Raw genomic sequence first — 17,371 nt, 5'->3', positions numbered from 1 at the left:
ACCGGTGTGACCTTCACCACACCCTGGAGCTGAACACCAAGCCGCCCCCCGTCTACAACAAGGCTCGGGTGGGGTGGGGGAACTGGCTCCCGTTATACAAGAACAGAGATCCACCTCCTTCTGAGTCTTCCAGGGTAACTCTGCAAGGACTCCAAGGAAAGGCTCTCTAACGGTGACACGTCAAGTATCCAGGACAGACGGTGGAAAAGCCCTGAGAGGTGGTGGGATCTCCTGTTCACCTCAAATCCCACCACCTCATTGCCCACCTGCCCCAAGCCCTGGTCTTCCCAGAGCTGTGGGGTCACTAGAAAGGTGCAGAGTTCTCCGGGTTTTGTTCTTGCCCACATACTCAGACCCGGCAACGTGCACCCCATTTAGAGTCTCAGGTGGAATGAGGCAGGTATCGTTCTAGAACCAAAAATGCTTCCTTCACTTGCACATTCATTTCCAGGTGTAATAAAGCATGTTTATTTCTAAAATGTCTTACACGCTCTTATGCATGGTTCTGTGTCCTTTCCAGAACACTGGCACACAAGCTGACATTGCTACCTTAGATTAACCCTACTCTTTAACTTCGAATTACCAAAATCCCAGGGGTAACAGTGGCTGTCTCTGGGAGGGAAACTGGGGGTCTGGTGGTTAGGGGTAGAGGGGAGATTTAATTTTTATTATACAGCCCTTTGTGCAGTGTGATTTGTTAAGCAGGTACATGATCACTTTTACAAAAATGTGTTTTTATATAAAACAAAAACGAAATAAAATCTAGACATCAGGGCCTCTCAAGAGCCCTTCCCAGGTGAGTGCCAGCGGAGCTGCTTGTCCAGGTGGAGGCTCCAGCATCAACAGGACCATGCCCGCTCAGCCAACAATGTCTGTCCCCGGATGCAGGGATACAGCACTGAGATGTGACTCCTCCGTCAGGGCCCTCCCCAGAGTGGGGGAAACCGGCAAGCTGACCGCCCACTCCAGGCCAGAGTGACAGGCAGTAAAAGGAGCAAATTAAATGGTGCAGATGGGAGAAGCTCCATGCCAGCCTTGAGACACAGCTTCCCAAAGGAGGTGCCTCTGACTGACACACGTAGAAGGAGGCAGGACCCCCCGTTTGCTGTGCTCTGGGAACACTGCGAGGGGGAGAGAACTTCCACGGTTATTTCAGCTGGATCTCTGGTACCCCCAGGCTTAAGCAGTTCTTACCAGATAAAGCTGCTCTGCCTGCCCTTGCAGTCTGACAGGAGCACACCATCCACTCCACAGTGGAGGGCATCTAAGCCTTGTATTTGGGGCATGCACTCGGACTAGGGCTGCCAGATTGAAAAATGAAAACATTACTCCTTGTGTATCTGAAATTCAAGTTTAACGGGATGTCCTGTGTTTTGTCTGGCAACCCTACTTCTGATGTACACTCCCATCTTAGCTCCACCACAAGCCACTAAGAAAGGTGAATATATTCTCTCTCTGCCCAGTGGAGACCCAGCGACCCAGGGAGGCGGGGTGACCGGCTCTCAGTCATGGAGTCTACAAGGGGCAGACTTGGCACGAGGGCTCCACCTGCGGGGGCCTAACAGTGGCCCTTTCCCCCCACACACAGTCTAGTGCATGCTGGAGAGGAAGGAAGAGGGTTAGCGGAGACGAAGGACGAGATGGGGCGACAGACGGGTCCCTGAAGGATGAGACAGACTGTGACAGGCAGAGATTTGGAGGAAGAATGCTCAAGGCAGAGAGATCAGCATGAATTATAAAAGTGCATGGAGGAACCGGGGGTGTAAATGGAGCCCTGGGACTGTGGGGCAATGCAGCAGGAGAAGAGGCAGAAAGGCAGTTAGGGGCAAGCGCACGGACGATGAGGACACGATGCCAGCACTGTCCACATCAGGGCATTTAATAGTCACCACAATCAGCAATCATACTCCCCGTGTGACAGAAACAGAGGCTTAGAGAGGGTGCATCGTGGCTCAAGGTCACAAAGGTGGTAAATGTCAGGGCCAGGACCTGGTCCCACTGCCCAGACTGAGAGGCGGTGCCCCGGGCTTTGTCACGCAGCTCACGGGGAAGCACCGTTAGCTTCTGAGAAGCAAGGTTGAGAGCCTGGATCTGTGTTTCAGGGAAATTAGCTGCAGGAGTCAATCATAAGGGTCGAGGTGAGAAAAGTGAAGGTCCAAGCTGGGGTCTGGGCAGGAGAGAAAGGAGAAAGTGGGCTTGCGATGGGAGTGGGGAGGGAGGGGCCGAGGCCAGGAAGAAGTCATTATGTGCAGCTGACCCCACCACCACGCTGGGGTCTTAATCAGCAGGGGCCACACAGCCCCTCCAGCTGCCTCCCACTCCCGCCCCCACACAGCTACAGCAACAGCTCGGGCTGTCCCCACACCGAGGGCCTGGGACCAGGAAGGCTCCCTCTCACTGGAGGAGCAGAGCCAGCAGGGCCACCTGTGAGCAGGAGGATTCAGGAGTGCAGGGCAAACACAAGAGCCATATGTCACCGCCCTGCGCTCTGTCGACTCTTCATTGTTCTCGTTTCCCGAGGACCCTGCACCAGCGTGATCTACAGTCTTCCTGACATTTCGCCTTCCTCTGCTGGAAAATCCATCCCCGTCCTAGTGTGGGATGCTCTCTCCCGAAAGCAGAGGCACGAGATGGATTCCGGCTGCCGGTAATACCAGCTGCCACTCACCCACCCTTTCATGGGGTCAGAGATGAGTTAAGCAAGTCGCCAATTACAGAGAAGACTTCCAACAATCTTAATTTATCAACCCTTGTGCCTCATCTTGTTGCCTTTATGCTCCATCCTGGGTTTACGTTTATTATTTTTATTTTTGAAGACCCTCTTTTGGTCTTCCTGAGATTTTATCAGCATATTGAGAAGGTTTTTCCCATTTTCAGAGTACTTGCACCCGTTTTTTAAAGACTATTTTCGCGTAGTTTTACATCTGGTGAGTCAGAGGACCACAGAAAGACAAGTGTGACACTGACAGGCAGAGGAGAGGCAGCAGGGCATCTGCGAGCAGGGCCTGCCGAGGCACTGGATGTCCCGAGGCCAGGTGAGCCTGTCCCCTCTCCTCTGTCCCCTCCCCGCCCCTCAGGGATCTTCTGACCCCGAAACTCCCCTGGCTGTGGGGCTAATGCATCACTCCAACTTGCCCCTTGAGTCACTGATCCCCAGCCTAGTCAGACTAAGGGATCCTAACACCAGCCTTGACCTGAAACACCCTCTCCCTAGTTAAGTCCTGCTCTCTCTGGGGACCCAGCATACCAGTGTGTCACTTCCCATGGCCGGCTGTTCACCTGCTGCCTGCACAGCAGCCGTCTCCTGTGCTGCACAGGCTTCATGCCCCCACACCCCAGCCTGGTATGTTTTTATCCTGGAGCCCCCAGCACCTCCAACAGAGCAGGCACAGGACAAAGAGCAGCTAAGTGTCACTGCACAGGCTTCAGCCACACCACAGTCATGCCCCCCATGCCTCCCCAGGCCACGCCTCCGAGGCCATGTCCCAACACGGTCTCAACAGTGAGCAATTCAAAATGCCTCAGCAAAATAGGTCACAGGCCTTCAAGGTCTCACCCAAAGTCAAAAACACAAATGCAAAGTGTGTGCCAGCTGAGGGCCCACTGTGCTGCCTTACAAGGTGAAATGAATCATGCAACACCATGCAGATATTAAGTGATGGCAGGCAGCTTACCTAACATTTGCTCTGAGAATCTAATCAAGACAGAAATCTTCCCAAACCTCCGGCATAAATAAATAAGTCAAGGAATCCATGGCTGTTATGGGCTGAAATTGTGTCCCACCAAAATTTACATCTTGAAGTCCTAACCCCTAGCACCTCAGAACGTGACTGCATTTGGAGATGGAGCCTTTAAAGAGATGATCAGGGGCTGGCCCCGTGACGCAGCATTTGGGTTCGCACGTTTCACTTCGGCAGCCCAGGGTTTGCAGGTTCGGATCCCAGGTACAGACTGCGTACTGCTTATCAAGCCATGCTGTGGCGGCGTCCCATATAAAGTGGAGGAAGATGGGCATGGATATTAGCCCAGGGCCAGTCTTCCTCGGCAAAAAAGAGGAGGATTGGCAACAGATGTTAGCTCAGGGCTAATCTTCCTCAAAAAAAAAAAAAAAAGATGATCAAGTTAAAATGAGGTCATTAGGGTGGAGCCTAATCCAATAGGACAGGTGTCCTTATAGGAAGAGGACATTAGGACACAGACACGCACAGAGAGAAGACCACATGAGGACACAGGGAGAAGGAGGCCATCTACAACGCCAAAGAGAGAGGCCTCAGAGAAACCAACCCTGCTGACACCCTGATCTCAGACTTCCAGCCTCCAGAACTGTGAGAAAACACATTCCTATTGTCTAAGGCACCCAGTCTGTGGTATTTGTCATGGCGACCCAAGCAGACTAAGACAATGGCTAGGCACCTTTGTGCAAGACACACAGCACCTCAGACACAAATCATCGAGGCTGGGTCCCAGCCTCACAAAGCCACGGCAGCTGACTGCTCCCTCTCTGCATCCTCCAAAAGGAATTGCTGTGCGTGGGGAGAGGGTGAGAGCCAAGGGCGGAGAGCAAATCACTAGGCTGTGGAAGAACTCAGCAAATAACACATCTGGGGTTGAGGGAGGAATCTGGCACAGTTTTTACAGTCTTCCTGGAAAAATTAATTCAAATTGGGTTTTGTCTGAGCACCCCACGTGGCCTGAAACCTGGAGAAAGGACATAAACCAAGTGCCTGATAAATGACAAAGGATGAAGCTGTGGGGAGGTGTCCAGCGGGTGCTCTGGGGACCGAGTCTTAGTTAACATCTTCATTAGTGATCTGGAAGGAGCAGTAAACAGCACATTAATTAAATTTCCAGATGATACTAAATTTGGAGGTGCTACAGAAAGTCAATGAGGACAGAGAAACGATACAGATGGGATCCAAGGAGGTTAGTTAGGAGTGTAAGAAACAGTGCAGGATTCAATCTCCAAAAAAGAGAAGCTGACTAAAAACTTTCCCTGTATTCTGGAACTCCACCTAATTTCTGTGAGATAGACTGTAGAGGAACAATGCAGGTGTCCCTTGTTGTCTGAACTCGCACTCTCCAAGCCCTCAATATCCAAAATCAGGAATCTAATGGATTCAGCAATGCTCCGATGAACTCTCTGGCAATCAAAATTCTCCTTACCTGGATTCAAAACTCAGAAGCCAAAGCAGATTCTGGTATCACGGTACACGCTGATCCCCAAACTCAGGAGGGGTGTTCGTACAGACAAGCACCTCTGAGTTCATCTGCAACTTACACACCCCAGTTTGGAAAGACAGGAAGTCCTGGTGCAGTATGTTTACAAAAACAATCATGGAACTCTGTGCCTAGAGGAATACTGTCAAAGGAATGAAGCCACTTGGGACTTGCCCAAGCAACAAAATATTTGGGTCTATAAAATATAATTATATTTCTAAAGAGATAAAGAGGACCTGTGTTTAAGATCTGCAATCTCGGGGCCGGCCTGGTGGTACAAGTAGTTAAGTGCACGTGCTCCGCTTCTGTGGCCCATGGTTCTCAGGTTCGGATCCCGGGCACGCACCGACGCACCACTTGTCAAGCCATGCCGTGGCAGCGTCCCATATAAAGTAGAGGAAAATGAGCACGGATGTTAGCTCAGGGCCCAACTTCCTCAGCAAAAAGAGGAGGATTGGCAACGGATGTTAGCTCAGGGCTGATCTTCCTCACACACAAAAAAAAATAAATAAAATGAAACAAAGACATTAAAAAAAAATCTGCAGGGCCGGCTCCGTGGCTTAGCGGTTAAGTGCGCGCGCTCTGATGCTGGCGGCCCGGGTTCGGATCCCGGGAGCGCCCCGAGGCACCACTTCTCCGTTCAACGTGAGGCCGGGTCCCACGTACAGCAACTAGAAGGATGTGAACCTATGACATACAACTATCTACTGGGGCTTTGGGGGGAAAAAACTGAATAAATAAAATCTTTAAAAAAAAAAAAAAAAAAAATCTGCAATCTCATTGGCCTCTAAACTCCCATATTTGAACATCATTACAAACATCACTCAGAAGTGGTTACCATTATATCTCCATCCTTTACAACAAAAATCAATAAGAAAACATTTTTATAACAAGGTATATTTACAAAATTCTGGCCCCAGAAACAACATCCTTGAAGCCTAATAACCTATAGCTCAGATGCTCGGGAACCAAGCTGCAGATTCAAATCCCGGCTCCACTACTAACTAGTGCTGCTCGCCTGGCAAACCACTAAGAAACACCTTGTTGGGAAAATGCAAATAATAAAAGAAGATTCAACCAGATAACCTGCTGCACTCCCATCTTCACTGCAGCATTATTCACAGCAGCCAAGTCATGCAAACAAACTTAAGTGTCCAACGACAGATGAATGGATAAAAGAAATGTGGTACACATACATGATGGAATATTATTCCACCATAAAAAAGAAGGAACATTTTTTTTTGTTTGTGACAACATGGATGCACCCTGAGGGCATTACACTAAGTGAAATGAGTCAGACAGAGAAAGACAAATACCATATGATCTCACTTATATGTGAAATCTAAAAAACAAAAAACACGAACTCATAGAAACAGAGAACAGACTGATAGTGGCCAGAAAAGGGGTGGAGTTTGGGAGAACTGGGTGAAGGGGGTCAGAAGGTACAAACTTCAGTATAAGATAAATAAGTTCTGGGGATGTAATGTACAGGATGATGACTAGAGTCAACAACACTGTATTTATATTTGACAGTTCCTAACAGAGTAGATCTTAAAAGTTCTCATCACGAGAAAAAAAACATTGTAACTATAGGAGGTAATGGATGTTAACTAAACTTATTGTGGTGATCATTTCACAATAGATACATATATCAAATTATTATGTTGTTAAACTAATATGCTATGTTAATTATATCTCAATAAAATTGAGAAAAAAATTTTTTAATAAATAAAAAACTAGATAATTCACATAAAGCACTTAGCCCAGCACTTGTACATAGGCATTCAATGGCAGATGTCATTATCGTCATCATAACATTTCCTCACATATAAAACAGGGATGAGGATGAGGATGGTGATGAAAGCCAAAATCAATAAGGTACACACCACTAGCAACGGAGTTGGGGCCTAAACCTGAGTCTTCTGAGTGGGTACCTCCCGCTCGCTCATCACTTCCCACGCCGCCCAGCAGTGGCCTCCGTCCAGGCCACTTCGTCTACGCCCAGGCCCTCCGACGGATCACACCACACCCCTGCACGACCTGGGTCCAGGCCTTCCAGCAACTCTGCTCCCTCTTCAGCAGGAAGGCAGGTGGGCAAATAAGCGGGAGGTGGGCAGGGAATGTTTCTCTCTGCTAGGCTACCTGGTGTGTATTATAACAAACTAGTAATGGGAACAGGCAGCAAAGCAACTTGCACTTTTTGGCAAATAAGAGCTTGCCAAATATCCACACCCTAAAGGAAATATCACTGAATCGAAACAGTAACTTTATCCCCAAAATCACAACCAACAGAACTCTGGGGGATCGACAGTTGATGCGGTTGGTCATCTCTCACCAAAGCGACCCAGTGAAGGACTTCCAAGTGAATCCCAGCCCAAAGACGGCCAGGCGAAGTCCACAGCCTAGGTTCACACAGCACACACTCCACATGCAGCACACGTACTCCACACACAGCAGAGACACTCCACACGCTCCAAACACACAGCACGCACACTCCACGCATTCTACACACAGCACGCACACTGCACAGCACAGCATGCACACTCCACAGCACAGCATGCACACTCCACACACTTCACACACACTCCACACACATACAGCACGCACACTCTGCACACTTCACACACACAGCACACACACTCCACACGCACTGCACACACACTCCACACAGACAGCACGTGCACTTCACACACACAGCACACACACTCCACGTGCACTGCACACGCACTCCACACACTTCACACACACAGCACACACCCTCCACACGCACTGCACGCACACTCCACACATTCTACACATAGCACACACACTCCATACACTTTACACACACAGCACACACACTCCACACGCACAGCACACACACTCCACACATTCTACACACAGCATGCATACCCCACACACTCCACATGCACAGCACGCACACTCCACATGCACTGCACGCACGCTCTACACACTCCACACACACAGTAGGCACATTCCAAACACTTCACACACACAGCACACACACTCCACACGCACAGCACGCACACTCCACATGCACTGCACGCACACTCCACACACACTGCATGCACACTCAACTGCCAGCCTATCTGGGCTTCCGCCTCCAGAGTGTAATCATCCTCGGCTGAAACTTTGCTTGGCACATAGCTATTCCAGTGACAACAGGTCCATCATTTCTATTTTTGTTAGAGAAAAATGAGAGCCCACAAAATATGTAAGTGTTAAAATGGAAAACAAAACATTTTCATTTCAAAACAAATTCTACTTGGTACGGTGTGAAAACGAAAGACGGGCTGGCATTGTCAAGAGGCTTTTACGTGAAATACCTGAAGCGGGGAGAGGGGTCCGACCGAAGCCTGCTGTCACACAGGCACAGGCCAGCCACGCAGCTCCCCACCGACCCAGAGCCCCTCAGAGGCTCTCCAAAGTGACAGTTCTCTTGTGACGATTTTCCGACTCTTTCTTTTCAAGGTGCCATTTCTTGGCACCAGGATCAGGTGGTAACTTAACTCTCACCTTTCCTAGCTGAGCTGCTATACCCCAAAAAAAGAAAGTGTTCAATCTTTCCGTATCTGCACAGAAAAGAGGAACGAAGTTTCAACCAGAGACACACAGCCCATGTGCTTCAGAGTAACAGGATTTCGTGGGTAGCAAAGCGCCTCCCTGGTTCCATTGTTTAATTAGTAGACCACTTGACAGTGATTTCGACGCATTGTAATATTCCTCCCTGCCTCTCACGCACGCCATTCTTCTAAGGAATCTCAATGATTTTTATCTCAGAATTTCAGTTTCATAAAGAGGAGCCTAAAAATAATTCTTTTCCAAGGAAAACCTATCTCCTTTCTTAGCTTATTTTCACAAAGTAACCATTTAAACTCAAAAATGCAATTTTCTTCTAATTTGGTGCAGAGAAAAACGGGAAACTACAGCTTTAAACAGAAACAGCTGCACCCTGCTCCACCGCTACCATCAGAGATGCCTAGACTAGAAGCTATAAGGAGTCTCAGGAATTGTCTATGCAGCCACTTGGCACAGGTGACACAATGAGGTCCTGCAAAACGTACAAGGTGACAACTCGAGCCAGGGCTCAGAACATCACCTGACAGTTCCTGGCGATGGCGGCGGGCACCCAAGGAACAGAATGAACGGAAGCCGCACTCATTAATTTACTTTTCAGGAGTGAAAATCTCCACAAAGCCCCACCATGTCATCCTGGGCCATATTTCACGGAGTCCTCATACAAACAGAAAGGAGTCCTCCTAAACGTTAAGTGTGCTCACACCAATCATGGGCAGTATCCGTACCCCGGGGAGCCAGGGGTGCATCCCACCTCGTTTATGGGAGATGTCCAAAGACCTGGCCGCAGAGCCGCCCACGGTGGGCCAGGGTCAGGGACCTGAGCCCACCATCGTCCCTCCCCTCCCAGTGCTCTCCATGGCACCAGGCTTCAGGACTGGCGCAGACTTCAGACTGTGCACACACTGTGAGGATCCTGACGCAGTCTTCACGCCGCACTAACTGAACGGGCTAACGTCGGCGTTGTCTCTGTGTCTGTCCCCGTGGGACATGGCTGCTGGAGTCTGGTACCCAGTCTCTCATCTTTCTGTCCTCACCACTTAGTGCTACCTCTTAAGCACAACGGAAACTCAAAAAAATAACAGTTTTAAAATGTGGAATGCGAATGAGTGTCTAAAGCTTGAAACTCGTACTAAATCGGTACGTGGTCTCAGGAAGAATCAGGTAGGTTTAAACAGCCCCCTTGCTGTGCATCGAGCTCCAACTGAATAGAAGCTTGTCTCGCACAGTTAAGGGCACAGCCTGGAACCAGAATCCACGGCCCAAATCCCAAATCTGCCCTCACTAGACATGTGACCCTGAGAAAGTCACTTAGCCTTCCGATGCCTCAGTTTCTTCATCACTAAGGTGGGAACTCAACGAGCGAGTGCTCATTAAAGTGTTCAAACAGGGTCTGAGATCCGATAAGCAATCTGCATGGGAGCCACTGCTGCTTACGTGACTGCCGACAAAGCAGGGGTAATTTGGCCATAAGGATTTCCGTTAACTTCAGTGCAAGTCACCATTGTCACCATACCAAATCTATAACCTCGAAGTGGCAAACGTCATTAAAACACAGGACCATTAACGCCCGCATAACCTCTGGCTCTTCCTGGGGATTCAGAAATTGGCAGATAAGCTAAATTATACCACAGTTCCTTTCTATGTCTAAAAAAAGGAAGAAAAGAAACCCTAGCCACTGAAGACCACAAATAACCCCTCAGAATAATAAAAATGATACAATTTCATCCCATAATTGCAAGCATTCATATGGGCATGTCGGGAAGCCTGAAATGAAAAGTTTTAGGCCTAAGAAATGGCCCCCGATCAGACAGTGATGCACCAGGTCAGGTGCCATAGAGACGGGGCACCACAGGCGAGGCAGGAAGGACGCCAGCCTCAAAGGGCGGGAAAGGACCTGGGAGCCCTGGCTTCTCAGGACAGCCCATTATGGCGCCAGCCTCCCAGAGGCACCTGAGTGCTTCCTTGTCTGTTTGCATTTTCAGCCTGTTTCCTCACTAAGGGTAAAGAGGGCCAGGTATTCACTCCCAGCGCCATGCCCGACACTGTCCTGCGCTGCATTCTCTCCTTCCAGCCTCAGGGCCCCCATCCCCTGACAAACATGAGAATGAGGCTCACCCTGCTCCCAGCCTCCATGAAATGGGACGGAACCAGTCTCGCTTTTCTCCCCCATGACGGGTGTGTTTAAGTCCATCCCTACAGAAAAGAGAGAGCCGTGTGTGAGAGGGTTTGGGGTCTACGGCAGCAAGACACCAGGCGTTCAGGGACAGCCTCCAGATGGGTGGCCTCCACCACTAGTCCACCAGGGTGAGTCAGGTGACCTCTGGAGGCCTGTTTTCTCGTCTGTGAAATGGGGACAGTGACTAATACCGGCTCAATACAGGGTTGACATAAGGGAAGCCATATTGTAGAGGGGAAACCATACGGTGACCTGGAATGACCTCTGACTCTGGACTTTATGGCCCCTCTCAGCTGCTATAACTTGATAACCTTGTTCTTTTGAGTTTCTCAGGAATGTGCTGTGATGACCCCCGGGCAGAGAGTCTATGCTGTCAGCCACCATCAATGACGACTGAAAGATCAGGGTGTAGGGCGTTGCTGCAGTCTCTGATGCATGTCCAGTAAAACAAGGGACTGCCAGGAACTAAGACCAGACGGATTCCCCCACCCTGGGACCAGATGCCTCCGCCACTCGGAGACCAGCCCTCTGTATAACTGGCCTGCAGACTTTGTTCTGTGAGACGGTTCTTTGAGACATTAGTCTGCCACCTTCCCCCTTGCTAGCAAGCTGTATTAAACTGCCTTTCTTCTCCACCATCTTGCCTCTTGACAATTGGCTTTTGTCTCGTGGCAAGCAGATCGCGCCCTTTGCGCGGTAACATGACGGTCCGCCTCTCAGTCTTGCTGGGGGTTAGAAACCGTCGTGTAAAGAGCTCAGCACCTGGAAAGAGCCGGGTGATCACGGCACCCAGGACGTGTCAGCCTGAGCGCTCTCACCTGATTGGAGTCAAGGCACAAACACATAAGAAAACCAGATTTAACAGCACTGGGGTTAAAACAATGATGGACAGAACAACAGTCTAAGAAATCATACAATAAAACTATCATCACAAATACTACAATTCTCAAGGCACTCCAGGTGTATGGTCTTCCTACAAATCGCAGCAACTTTGGGGTCCAGGCAGACGAAATGTCTCCTCTTTAGAGAGGAGAAAATGGAGGTTCAGAGACTTTACGCAGCGCGCCAGCAACACGTGGTGACAGAGACACCAGACACCGGTCTCCTGGCCCCTGGCCCCAGGACCCTCCCCCACAGCTTGCTGCCTCTGGGGATGTGATCAGATACCCCCCGAGAGGGATGCTCAGTAAGCGCCTGAGATAAGCATCATGAATCACCATTCTCCGACGTTCCCAGTGTCACCATCGCCTTGAGGTGCAGCTGACCCAAAACAGAGACGTTATTTCACAGTGTTTACACTGCCTCTCTGAGCATGTTTCAAATATTCTTCCTCCAGGCTGGAATTCTAGGCCACGGCCACATGGACCCGACATCTTGACACAGCCATCCGCAACCTCTGGAGAATTCCTTCCTTGGATTATAAGCAAAGCTCAGCGCAGTAACATGACCTCAGGGCCCCCTACACTAATGCATTAAGTTCTTCCTGCCCACAGGGACCCCCTGTCCCTTCACTCGGTCATGCTACAGACACTTCTGAGTGCCTCCTCTCCTACGTGGACCGGGAACAACCTCTCTATGAAGCCTCCGTGGCCCTCTCCCTGCTATAATTTACCAGGTCCTCTTACATCCCCCGGGCCTGGAAACGACTCCATCAGACTCTTGTGGACGGTACACCAGGCGACCCCTCAGGTACACCTACAGACAGGCCCCTGGACCCCAGACTCAGGACAGACTCCTGAAGGGGCCCACATGGCTGCCAGCCACCTCCTCCTCCTGTGCCTTCTCGAGGCCACTGTGTATGTAAGGGCACCTGACTCACTCCAGGCCGGTGTGGTGGCTCTCGGTGTAGAAGCCTCCTGCCTCCTGGGCATTCATTGCTGTAACCACCGCTTCCCACAGGGACGGGACCCCCTGCACAAACCGCCCACAGGGAGGGGACCCCCGGCACGAACCACCCACAGGGACGGTACCCCCTGCATGAACCGCCCACAGGAATGGGACCTCCTGCACGAACCGCCCACGGGAACGGGACCCCCCAGGGAAGCCCAAAGAACAGCCCATCGGGGTTACAGAGCCAGAGTGCCCCATCAGAAGCAACAACCAGTCAGGGGTCACTATTTTTATCATAAGCAATACCGCCTGGTAACACATTTGAATACTGCCCCCATCTAGGTCCTGGGTATTCAGAGCCAGAAGCACAGCCAGAGGTCAAACTCTCCTGCAGAGCAGCTGACACATGAGGATGTCATGGCTCAAGGATGACTATACCGGCCAGGGCGTTAAGACCACCCTGGGTCACCCAATATGGATCCCCAAGATGGATCCCCAAGAGGAGCCCCTGGGGCCTAGTGCACCCCCGTGGCTCATTCACATGGGTCAGGCAGGACGCTGATCTACACACAGGGATTCTATAAGTGGAGAGGGAGGCTGAGACAGAAAGGAGGCCAAGTCTCAGGACCGGAACACCATCTGATCCATTTTGGGCGCTCTGGATTTGGCCAAGGGAAGGGAAGGCAGCTGGATGGAGCCAGGAACATGGGGAGGGCCGCCCGCTGTGAGGGGCACCCAGGGGAAGGGCCTCTGTCATCACACAGTCTTTCTTATTACACGTCAGGCTTCCCTGCCCCCACATCCCTTGGAACAGAGCCTCCACCTTCGTCTCCACGGGGCCACGCTGACAGCTAAGCAAAGACAAAGCACGTCCTGACAGGTGAACGCACTCTGCAAACGGTTACTCGTCCGCCTGACGGCATCTGGGGACATCATCTGAAGGGACCCTCAGCAAGTCTCTTGTGCTATCATGAGATTCAGGCGAATTTTGCACTCCACATGAGAACAGATCTACATCTATGTAGGCTACATATAACGCTTTCATCCAACAAAACTGACACTACAGAAAGAGCCACATTCATCCTGCGGCCTCGAGCACCCCTGGCACCTAACCCCGAAGGTTCTGCACACCAAACTGAGAAGCTCCAGTGGTGACAGGACGGCTGGAGCAGCAGGCTGCGAGCGTCAATGAAGCCTGTGCTGAGGACGCTTCCGAGGAGCCCTGTCGGCTGTGCCCCGAGGCTCCTACGGCAGCTGCAGCCAGGCCTGGGCAACGCACCTCCGACTCCTGGCAAAGCTGGACCAGGCCGGGGCACACTCGGGACACGCAGTCTCCCCCGTCGGTGCCTGAGCACAGCCCGCTTGACCTGGGCCACAGAGGGCACGGCCACCACACTCACACACATCCTCTCCCAGCTGCCCGAGGCTCCTCATTCTTTGCTTTCAAACAACAGCGTGGGTCCAATCGTGCCCATTTTACAGATGACAGCCCCAGAGGTTACCTGACTGGTCCGGGATCAGAGAGCTGAGAAACAGCAGGGGAAAGCAGAGCCCAATCCCCAGCTCCTTCCACCACCCATGTGCCTAGCAGGAGAGCCGCCTCTCCTTGCCACCGCTGTCCCTGCTCCACTATAACTGAACAATACTGGAAAATGACTGGGGACAATTTGGCAGAAATTACTGGTCCATTCTGTATTTAGTTCCCTTTTTAATTTCTCAGTGCACTTTGACACTGGACCTCACTAATTCACGAACTACCTACCACGTGAGGGAAACCTGTGTGGGGTCACACCCGCCTCCTCTCCTCCAGGACCCGCTCCTCCCTGGAGCACAAACACTGAGATTAATTCAGAGTTCGGGGTCACCTCGGCTGAGGTCTCCTCCTGCCGATCTGCTCAGTACATCTCAGCACCCTCGTTCCTAAGAAAGTCCATTACATCATTTTTTTGTGTGTGTGAGGAGGATCATCCCTGAGCTAACATCTATTGCCAGTCCTCCTCCTTTTTTTTTCCCCCCTTTTTCTCCCCAAAGCCCCAGTAGATAGTTGTATGTCACAGTTGCACATCCTTCTAGTTGCTGTATGTGGGATGCCGCCTCAGCATGGCCGGACGAGCGGTGCGTCGGTGCGCGCCCGGGATCTGGACCCGGGCCACCAGTAGCAGAGTGTGCGCACTTAACCCCTAAGCCACAGGGCCAGCCCCCACTACATCTTTTTAAGTCTCACTGAGACTAGTAATTCAATTCAGTTTAAATTAGCGAATTCAATCTGTAAATATTTTCTGAGTAGCTATTATGTAACTATGTAACTTCCCTCCCACACACAGCCACTGTTAGGGGAAGCGGGTGCTGCCTGGGAGGGTGCCAGGACAGGAGGCAGAGACCTCGTTGTCTCAGCAAGGCCAGAAGCTCAGACGTGGAGGTAAATGGCACACGTGCCAGGGCCCTGGGGTATCCGGTCTGTAAGGGAGAAGCCACGTGAATGGAGGCAGAAATGTCACATGGGTGAGACAAGCCGTGAGTCCAGCTGAAGGCTGGGTGGTGGGAAGGGAGGGCTTTCAGGAGGAGGCGTTTTCAAGGGTAAAGGAGAACCCGGGATGTGTAGACAGGAGGGAGAGCAGGAGGAGGACAAGGGCATGGGAAGGCAGGGCACAGAGGTAACGTGCTGGGGAAGCAGGGTAGTTCACGCCCTGGGCATCGGCCCCTGGGACTCCGGGATCGAGGTCCAACGTCCTGCGCTCGTGGCTTGTCATGACAAGCACACTGGGGGTAACACAAGTGTCCCCCTCTAGGGACACTTCTCCTGGGTTCCTGCTGCCTACTGACCACAGGGCATCCATAGGTCTCCCATCACCAGGGTCCAGCCACGCTCCCCGCCACATCAAGCGGCTTCGGGGGCTGAGAGGGTCCCCCTGGGAGCCCGGGTGCAGGCTCAGGGAACTGAACTCAGTACTTGCTCCCACAGAAACCCACAGACCACTGAGGCAGGACCACTCGTCCACCTGGGTCACCTTGGCAAGAGGCCAGCAGCGAGCCTGATTCTGCAATATGCTTTTCAAGCAAGGTCTTCACGTCTGTGATGGTGTTTCGAGAAAGCCCTGAGAAGTGGAAGGAAGCTTTCAAAACAGTGTCAGACTGCGGACATGGCCAACAGGGACCCAGGAAGGGAGGGCACAGAGGAGGACGCTGGCGCCCCCTGCTGCCCGAGAGGGGCCAGACGGAGCAGTGGGCCACCACACGTGCTCGCACACACCAGACACACACACATGACAGACACTCACACACACAACACACGTGACGCCCACACAGGACACAGACACACAACGGTGTGAGCCAACACACAAAAACAGACACTTTAATCCAGAAAAAAAGGAAATTAAAGGGCCAGCCTGGTGGTGTAGTGGTTAAGTTCGTGCGCTCCACTTCGGCGGCCCAGGGTTCGCAGGTTCAGATCCCGGGCGCAGACATATGCACCACTTATCAAGCCACACTGTGGCAGGCGTCCCACATATAAAGTAGAGGAAGATGGGCATGGATGTTAGCCCAGGGCCAATCTTCCTTAGCAAAAAGAGGGGGATTGGCAACAGATGTTAGCTCAGGGCTGATCTTCCTCAAAAAAAAAAAAAAAAAAGGAAATTAAAGCAGCAAAGTCATAATTTTTAAAAATAATTTAACTACTAAAGTTTATCTGAAGCATATTCTTTTTTCTCAAAGAAGCTTAAGAAAACAAGACTTTGAACATAGGAATGGGGATATGTTCAATAGAAGCCCATTTTGAAGGGGAGCGAAGTGGGGAGGGAGGTGAATTAAATATTTGGCAGCCCCAAGGACAGAACTTGCTGTGAGGAATTAACTCCTGTGTGGGCGCCTTGAGGGCCCAGGACGCGCCCAGGCTGCAGCAACACGGCCTTTCAGGGCTGAGCGTCGGGGCAAGAACTGCAGGTTGCGCTCTCGGTGACAGTGTGTACAGGCCCGTCTCCCCGGGAGGCCCGTGGCCTGTCACCAGCCCGGTGTCCGACCAGCCACGTGCTCCGGTGCTGAGCACACTCCCAGCTGCTCCAGCTGTGGGCACTGCTGAGACAGCCTCCGCCCTCCCACATGCCCCCATTTTGCTTCTGCAGTGACGCATTTTTCTCTTAAAATTATCAGAACGAAAAGCTACAGTTTTTAAAAAATCTTCATCCATGTAGAACAAGTTCCAAAAGAGCTTACAGTCACACGACCCCACCCTGACTCCGAGGACCTATGTTCCACGGTTGTCACAGGCGACAGCTGCCGTCAGATCAATGGCAGTCATAGGTCCCTATCAATGACCTGTGACAATCTGCACCTGTTACCTGCTCCTCGCATGACAGAGATGTAAGCCAGGATAGATGAGCACATAGTTTGATCTGAAAAAGAGTCTCAATTTTCAGGTCACTTTAACCTACTGCAAATTCACTATTGTTTCTAAGACAACGTGAAGAGAACATAACTCTGCGAGAAGCTTTTTGCCTGCAAGTGGTTGCTGGGAGGAATCTGGAATATGCACACAAGAGAGTCACTGTCAGGAAAGGTGCTTGAGAGGAAAGG

The 17,371-nt window shown here is 51.2% G+C and overlaps 1 protein-coding gene across 2 annotated transcripts in view; it reads right to left on the bottom strand.

The window, feature by feature from the left end:
* EIPR1 (EARP complex and GARP complex interacting protein 1) overlaps positions 1–17,371 on the bottom strand; it is a 147,555-nt gene that overhangs the window by 100,294 nt on the left and 29,890 nt on the right. The window contains exon 4 of one of the 2 annotated variants that reach the window (XM_087437196.1): positions 10,912–10,989. The exons of the other annotated variant lie outside the window; for it this stretch is intronic. Within the exon in view, the coding sequence (XP_087293322.1) occupies positions 10,912–10,989 (78 nt within the window). The remainder of the gene's footprint in view (positions 1–10,911; positions 10,990–17,371) is intronic. 2 annotated transcript variants of the gene reach the window in all.

This window comes from Ceratotherium simum, chromosome 11 (assembly GCF_057802395.1).
Source record: "Ceratotherium simum simum isolate JZ-2026a chromosome 11, ASM5780239v1, whole genome shotgun sequence".
Lineage (NCBI taxonomy): Eukaryota > Metazoa > Chordata > Mammalia > Perissodactyla > Rhinocerotidae > Ceratotherium > Ceratotherium simum.
The sequence above is the reverse complement of the archived record's forward strand: the minus strand, read 5'-3'. Positions and strand labels throughout refer to the sequence as shown.